The 6,723-nt window shown below is 55.4% G+C and overlaps 1 protein-coding gene across 4 annotated transcripts; it reads left to right on the top strand.

Annotated features, from left to right (window-relative positions):
• The first annotated feature begins 1,052 nt into the window (after positions 1-1,052).
• Positions 1,053-6,688, top strand: CXXC1 (CXXC finger protein 1). 4 transcript variants are annotated; one of them, XM_053572027.1, is made up of 15 exons: positions 1,053-1,311; positions 1,945-2,063; positions 2,171-2,271; positions 2,544-2,779; positions 2,879-3,067; positions 3,443-3,469; positions 3,547-3,792; positions 4,230-4,349; positions 4,481-4,665; positions 4,906-5,113; positions 5,192-5,302; positions 5,437-5,486; positions 5,639-5,735; positions 6,074-6,226; positions 6,309-6,688. In XM_053572027.1, exons 1-15 carry the CDS (start codon positions 1,309-1,311, stop codon positions 6,453-6,455), a joined length of 1,992 nt encoding a protein of 663 aa, XP_053428002.1. In that variant the 5' UTR covers positions 1,053-1,308; the 3' UTR covers positions 6,456-6,688. The 4 variants fall into 4 exon arrangements, with proteins under 4 accessions (XP_053428002.1, XP_053428003.1, XP_053428001.1 ...); XM_053572028.1 differs by having other exon boundaries at positions 2,870-3,067; positions 4,230-4,337; XM_053572026.1 differs by having other exon boundaries at positions 2,870-3,067.
• The last annotated feature ends 35 nt before the right edge of the window (positions 6,689-6,723 follow it).

Here is a 6,723-nt window from a genome sequence, read left to right as displayed (position 1 = left end):
CACCCTTTTGGGGAATTAAAATCTGCATTCCTGCCAGTAATCAGAGGGGTAGGGGAGGGTTCATGGTAGCACATTGAGCAATTGTCCTGGCATAGGTCATGAGACTATCTTCACTAGAGATGCAACAGTTAAACAGCGATAGTTCAAGGCAGAAAACTCCTTTTAAAAGTTCTGTATTTCTGCTTATAGAGAGCAGGATGGTACCTTATGAGAAGAGTCTGTCGCCCTCCTCATTTGCCATCAAATTAATAAACGGTTTCTTTTATCGCAAACCAATTGTCCTAGTTGTTTGGCTAGGGACACATACCAAACATTCAGTAACATCCTCACATTAATTTAAGAAGAAATAATCAGGGATGGGAATATAAATGTTCAAGAACACGCCTTAGAACTTTATTAGAACAACATTCAAAAAAGTTCTAAGTGTTCAATAATAAAGGAATGGGTAAGTAAACGGTAATATACTGTTAGGTTATCGTGCATCTCATACAACTGAAATAAATTTTGAAAATAGTTTTAAGAATTGTTCCTAAGAAAAATATTAAAAGCTGAACGATGCCAGGTTTGGCTGAGAAGCGGAGAAGAGGAGGATTAAGAGTCAGAAAGCATGATGGCAGGTGAAGTCGGGGACACTTAGGACTTGTTTCCTTTCCTGAGCAAAGTACAACGGCTGCCAACGCCCCATTAATATACGTGCGAGAGGAAAGTGATTGAAGAGAAAGAATGAGATTTGATCCAGGTATTGTTTGGGTAGCGGCAGCTTTTCGCTTAAATCTCTCCGCAGAACGGCCCGGTGTACGGAATAGGCTTCCAAGATGGCCACGCCCACGTAGACGCTACCATGCGTCGCCAGGGATTGTACGTACTCATCTCCCTCACGGAATCGGAGTCCACGATGACGACATCTGCGAGGGAGTCGCGCAGTAGGTGTTGCCATGTTGCTTGTAACTCCGAGGCCGTACCAGCGACACCGTACGGACTCTGCTGACAAGGTGGCAGCGCCTTCAGGAAGCCGCGTATGGGCGCGGCCATGTTCCCGGCGAACCTATGGATTCGGCCACCGTACGGATTCGACAGTCAAGATGGCGGCGCTTGAGGTACGTTCGGGGGCTCTAGGCGAGCGACCTACTTGTTTGTTGCGGAGCCGACGCACGGGGCCTGCGCAATAGGAGTCCTGTGCCCGGGAGGCGGGTCCTGGAGCGGAAGTAGCGAGCGCCTTTGCAACCGCCACGGACGCCGCTGAGTGGTCTGTGAAGATTTCCCGGGTCGCTAGCGGGGGTCGCGAGGGAGTGCGCCAAGAGCGGAGCTATGGTGAGTACGGGGTCCGCGCAGGGTTTGGCGGTGGAGGTCTGTGGGGCTGGGGACGGCGGGGTCTGTCGCGGACGCTTTGGGGGTCTGTGGTGAGCAGGAACCGGACTCTGTGGCCAGAACCGCAGGGTCTGTGGTGAACCACCTGGGAGTTTTGTGGCGGGCCCTTGTGGGGTCTGCACTAGAAGTTGCGTGGGGGCTTTGGGGGACAATTCCGTGCAACACCGCGCAGCACCGCGGCGGAGAGTTCTCCTGGGAGAGGATAAGCGGTTTGTGAACAGCCGTATTCGGGGGTCTGTAGTGAGCCGGGACAGCCGCGATCGGGGTGGCCGGGGGTGGGGCGCAGGCCGGGGGCGTGAACCACCGGGAGCCGCGGAGAGCAGGGACAGGCTGCGGGGCGGCGTGCGGGAGGCCGGGCTGCGGGGCGGCAGCCGTTACCGAGTCTGGGCCGAGGGCTCGGGGGAGGGCCGGGCCGGGCCGGGCCGAGGGTGGAGCGGGGCGCGTCGGGGTCCCGGGCCTGTGGGGGACAGGCGGACGGGGAGCCCCGCTGGGAAGCCTGCAGGCTGTGCGGGAGCCTGTGCTGAGCCCTGCTGGGGCGTCGTGGAGGGTGAGCTGCCTTGACGGGGTGTCTCGCAGGAGGGAGATGGTTCGGACCCAGAGCCCCCAGATGCTGGCGAGGACAGCAAGTCGGAGAACGGGGAGAACGCGCCCATTTACTGCATCTGCCGCAAACCCGACATCAACTGCTTCATGATGTGAGCCAGGGGGAGGTGGCTGGGCGGGTGGGTGAGACTTGGCAGGTTTAGGTGAGGCCAGCGGGGCGTGTCCCTCATATCTCTACCACTTGTCTCATCCTCTGCAGCGGGTGTGACAACTGCAATGAGTGGTTCCATGGGGACTGCATCCGGATCACTGAGAAGATGGCCAAGGCCATCCGGGAGTGGTACTGTCGTGAGTGCCGAGGTGAGGGGCTGTGGTGGACAGGAAGACAGGTGGCCTTTGAGGGAAGATGAGAAGCCATGTGGGCGGTCAGGAGCTTGGTGATGGGTATCAGTGGACAGAGTGAATGCCGATCTCATGAGCTAGAATGTGGGTCCCACTGTGGGAGGTAACAGGTTCCCAGAGGAACCTCTGCCCCAGAGCAAGGGGGCTAGGAGGCTAGTGGAACAGTAAGGGAGAAGAGGAAGAGAGAGGTTCTGTGATCACCCACTCTGGTCCCATTCTCTGCCTTACAGAGAAAGACCCAAAGTTAGAGATTCGTTATCGGCACAAGAAGTCACGGGAGCGAGATGGCAATGACCGGGAAGGCAGTGAGCCCCGGGATGAGGGTGGAGGGCGCAAGAGACCTGTCCCAGATCCCGACCTGCAGCGCCGGGCAGGGTCAGGGACAGGAGTTGGGGCCATGCTTGCTCGGGGCTCTGCTTCGCCCCACAAATCATCTCCACAGCCCTTGGTGGCCACGCCTAGCCAGGTGAGTGCTAGATTGATTAGGATGTATAAAGTGGTCCCATCTTGGGCCCTGCGTGGGTCCTTGAATTCTGTTCTGGCCATCTTTCTGCAGCATCACCAGCAGCAGCAGCAGCAGCAGCAGCAGCAGCAGCAGATCAAACGGTCAGCCCGCATGTGTGGTGATTGTGAGGCATGCCGGCGCACGGAGGACTGTGGCCACTGTGACTTCTGTCGGGACATGAAAAAATTTGGGGGCCCCAACAAGATCCGGCAGAAGTGCCGGTTACGCCAGTGCCAGCTGCGAGCCCGGGTGAGCATGGGCAAAGCTGGGTAAGGTCAGGAGTGGGAACAGTCCATGAAGGGCTGGTTAAGGCCAGGCATGAGTAGCCCAGGTGCAGTGGGGCCTGACTATAACCAGATAGGTGGGAAGGGGCCTGGCGTGTCCAGATGAATGGACATGACTGGGTATGCTGGGCTGACAGGAGAACCCCCAACCCTGGGTGGAGCCAAGTATTTCAGGGTGGTCAGGTGTATCAGTACAGATCAGGCATGGCTGAGCATGTCCTGATGGTGAGGGATAGGGGACAGGTGTGTCTTGAGGAGGCAAGACCAGGTGGGTGAGGCTAGGGCAAGGCCATCCTCTATCCACCTGGGGCTGACCTGGGCCTTCCTCCTGCCGGCACAGGAATCGTACAAGTACTTCCCTTCCTCGGTGAGTCCAGCCCCCCAGGGCGGGGTGGGGCATGCGGGCAGGGCAGTCAGGGCCAGTCCTGAGATTCTGCCCCGCAGCTCTCGCCGGTGACACCCTCAGAATCCCTGCCAAGGCCCCGCCGGCCACTGCCCACCCAACAGCAGCCACAGCCATCACAGAAGCTAGGGCGCATTCGTGAAGATGATGGGGCAATGGCATCATCAACAGTCAAAGAGCCACCAGAGGCTATGGCCACACCTGAGCCACTCTCTGATGAGGACCTACCTCTGGATCCTGACCTGTACCAGGACTTCTGTGCAGGGGCCTTTGATGACCACGGTTTGGTGAGCAGGCATAAAGCATCCCATAGTGGAAGGAGAGAAGTTACAGAAACAAAGAGTATTCTTTTTTTTTTTTCTAGACAGTCTCATTGTGTCGCCCTTGTTAGAGTGCTGTGATGTCATAGCTCATAGCAACCTCAAACTCGTGGGCTTAAGCAATTCTCTTGCTTCAGCTTCCCAAGTAGCTGGGACTACAGGCACCCGCCACAATGCTTGGTTGTTTTTTTGTTGTAGTCGTTGTTTAGCAGGCCTGGGCCGGGTTCAAACCCGCCAGCCCCGGTGTATGTAGCTGGCGCCCTAACCCCTGAGGGGCAGGTGCTGAGCCACAGAGAGAATTCTTACGAGAGAGGAGGCAGGGTATGAAGGCTAACTGGGGAAACAAATAGGTGGCAGGGTTGTTATGGGTGGGGCTGGTGGGTTAGTGCATGCCCTGCTTGCAGCCCTGGATGAGTGACACTGAAGAGTCCCCATTCCTGGACCCTGCGCTGCGGAAGAGGGCAGTGAAAGTGAAGCATGTGAAGCGTCGGGAGAAGAAGTCTGAGAAGAAGGTGACTGACAGGGTAAAATGGTTGTGGGAAGGAAGGGGATGGGTAGACAGGTGAGAGGTGGAGGTCAGGGACAAGAGTGGAAGGAGAGACAGATCTGCGGCTGACTTCCACTCCATCCTGACCTGATCTGTCTTATCCCGTAGAAGGAGGAAAGATACAAGCGGCATCGGCAGAAGCAGAAGCACAAGGACAAGTGGAAACACCCAGAGAGGGCCGATGCCAAGGACCCTGCATCACTACCGCAGTGCCTGGGGCCTGGCTGCGTGCGCCCTGCCCAGCCCGGCTCCAAGTATTGCTCAGATGACTGTGGCATGAAGCTGGCAGCCAAGTAAGTTATTCCTGGGGAGCTTGAGCGAGTAAGGAAGTATAGGGTAGGATATGAACAGAGCTCTTTGTATGTTTCATCTGTCCACTGCCTATCTATCCACCATTCAGCCATCCACCCACCTATTTACTTGTCCTTTCACCATTTAGTCACACATCCATTTGCTATCCTTTGATCACCCCACTTACTCTTCTTATTGCTGCCACCTTCCCTGCCTGCACCCTACCCACCTTTTCCTTACAGCCGCATCTATGAGATCCTCCCCCAGCGCATTCAGCAATGGCAGCAGAGCCCCTGCATTGCTGAAGAGCATGGCAAGAAGTTGCTTGAACGCATTCGTCGTGAGCAGCAGAGTGCCCGGACCCGTCTTCAAGAAATGGAGCGTCGATTTCACGAACTTGAAGCCATAATTATGCGTGCCAAACAGCAGGCTGTGCGTGAGGATGAGGAGGTGAGCAAGCAGAGATATGGCAGGGCAGGGCCCACACCTGGTCCCTCCTGGCTTCACGGCCTGTTCTACCCCATGCAGAGCAACGAAGGTGACAGTGACGACACAGACTTGCAGATCTTCTGCGTCTCCTGTGGTCACCCCATCAACCCACGCGTTGCCTTGCGCCACATGGAGCGCTGCTATGCCAAGGTCCGGGTGTCAGCCTGAGGGGGCGGACGGTATGGGAACATCACCCGGCCAGTGGGGGATCATTGTCCGGGTGGTGTCTTGGGCCAGTGTGCAGCGCAATCCACAGTTCCCTTCGTTTGTGCTCATCCCTCCAGTATGAGAGCCAGACATCTTTTGGGTCCATGTACCCTACACGCATTGAAGGGTAAGTGGGGACACGATGCAGAGTTTTGGGGGATAAAGCTGGGGTCAGAAGCGGAATGAGTATGCAGGCTGGGCAGGATATAAGCATGGGCAAGGAAAAAAGGGCCTCTTTCCTACTCTTCCTCCACTTTCCTCTCTACTGCAAACCCACAGTGCCACACGACTCTTCTGTGATGTCTACAATCCTCAGAGCAAAACATACTGTAAGCGGCTCCAGGTGCTGTGCCCTGAGCACTCACGGGACCCTAAAGTAAGATTTTCCTTCAACTATCCCCACTCTGGCTTTCCTCCCTGTCCTACATTGATCCTTCCCTTCCTCACTTGCCTGACTTCCTTCCCTTTTTCTTAACTGACCACTTCCATTTCTCTCATTTTCCATGCCTCCTCACTCTTCATTCTTCTCCCTTCTGTTGTTGTGTCACCTCCATTCTTCCCCTTTTCCCTGCTCTTTACCCTCTATTCCTATTTGTTATGCCGCTTTACTCTCCCCTGTACTCTCCCATTCCTTTCCTTCTTCTTCCCTGAGCACCTGTTTCTGTCTTCTTCCCTCACCACTCCTGTTAATCCTCATCCTTGGTTTCCCTGCAGGTGCCAGCCGATGAGGTGTGTGGGTGCCCCCTTGTTCGTGATGTCTTTGAGCTTACAGGTGACTTTTGCCGCCTGCCCAAGCGCCAATGCAATCGCCATTACTGCTGGGAGAAGTTGCGGCGTGCTGAAGTGGACTTGGAACGCGTGCGTGTGGTAGGTTTTGATGTTGATTATAGCCAGGATCATATGGGGCATCAGAAGCCCCTTCTCATGGCGCCTTCCACTTCCCTGGCAGTGGTACAAGCTGGACGAGCTATTTGAGCAGGAGCGCAATGTGCGCACAGCCATGACAAACCGAGCAGGATTACTGGCCCTGATGCTGCACCAAACAATCCAGCATGACCCACTCACTACCGACCTGCGCTCCAGTGCGGACCGCTGAGCCTTAATGGCCCACATCGTCCCCTGCATTCCAGTTGGGGAAGCTGCCCTGAGCCCCTCGTTTGTTCCTTTTTCATCTCTTTGTTCATCTGTTCATGTTTCTTTAATTCTGTGCCCATCCACCATTTGGCCATCTGCTCTTACCAGAGGGTCTCAGAATTTTCTTCTGTTTCTTCATTTTCTGTGCCTGGGTGGGACTTTCTGGGTTTTGTTAATAAAATTTTGAAGAACTAAGGAAGATAAGTCATGATGGTGTCTACGCTCGCTCC

This window comes from Nycticebus coucang, chromosome 19, assembly GCF_027406575.1.
Source record: "Nycticebus coucang isolate mNycCou1 chromosome 19, mNycCou1.pri, whole genome shotgun sequence".
In the NCBI taxonomy this organism is placed as follows: domain Eukaryota; kingdom Metazoa; phylum Chordata; class Mammalia; order Primates; family Lorisidae; genus Nycticebus; species Nycticebus coucang.
The sequence above is the reverse complement of the archived record's forward strand: the minus strand, read 5'-3'. Positions and strand labels throughout refer to the sequence as shown.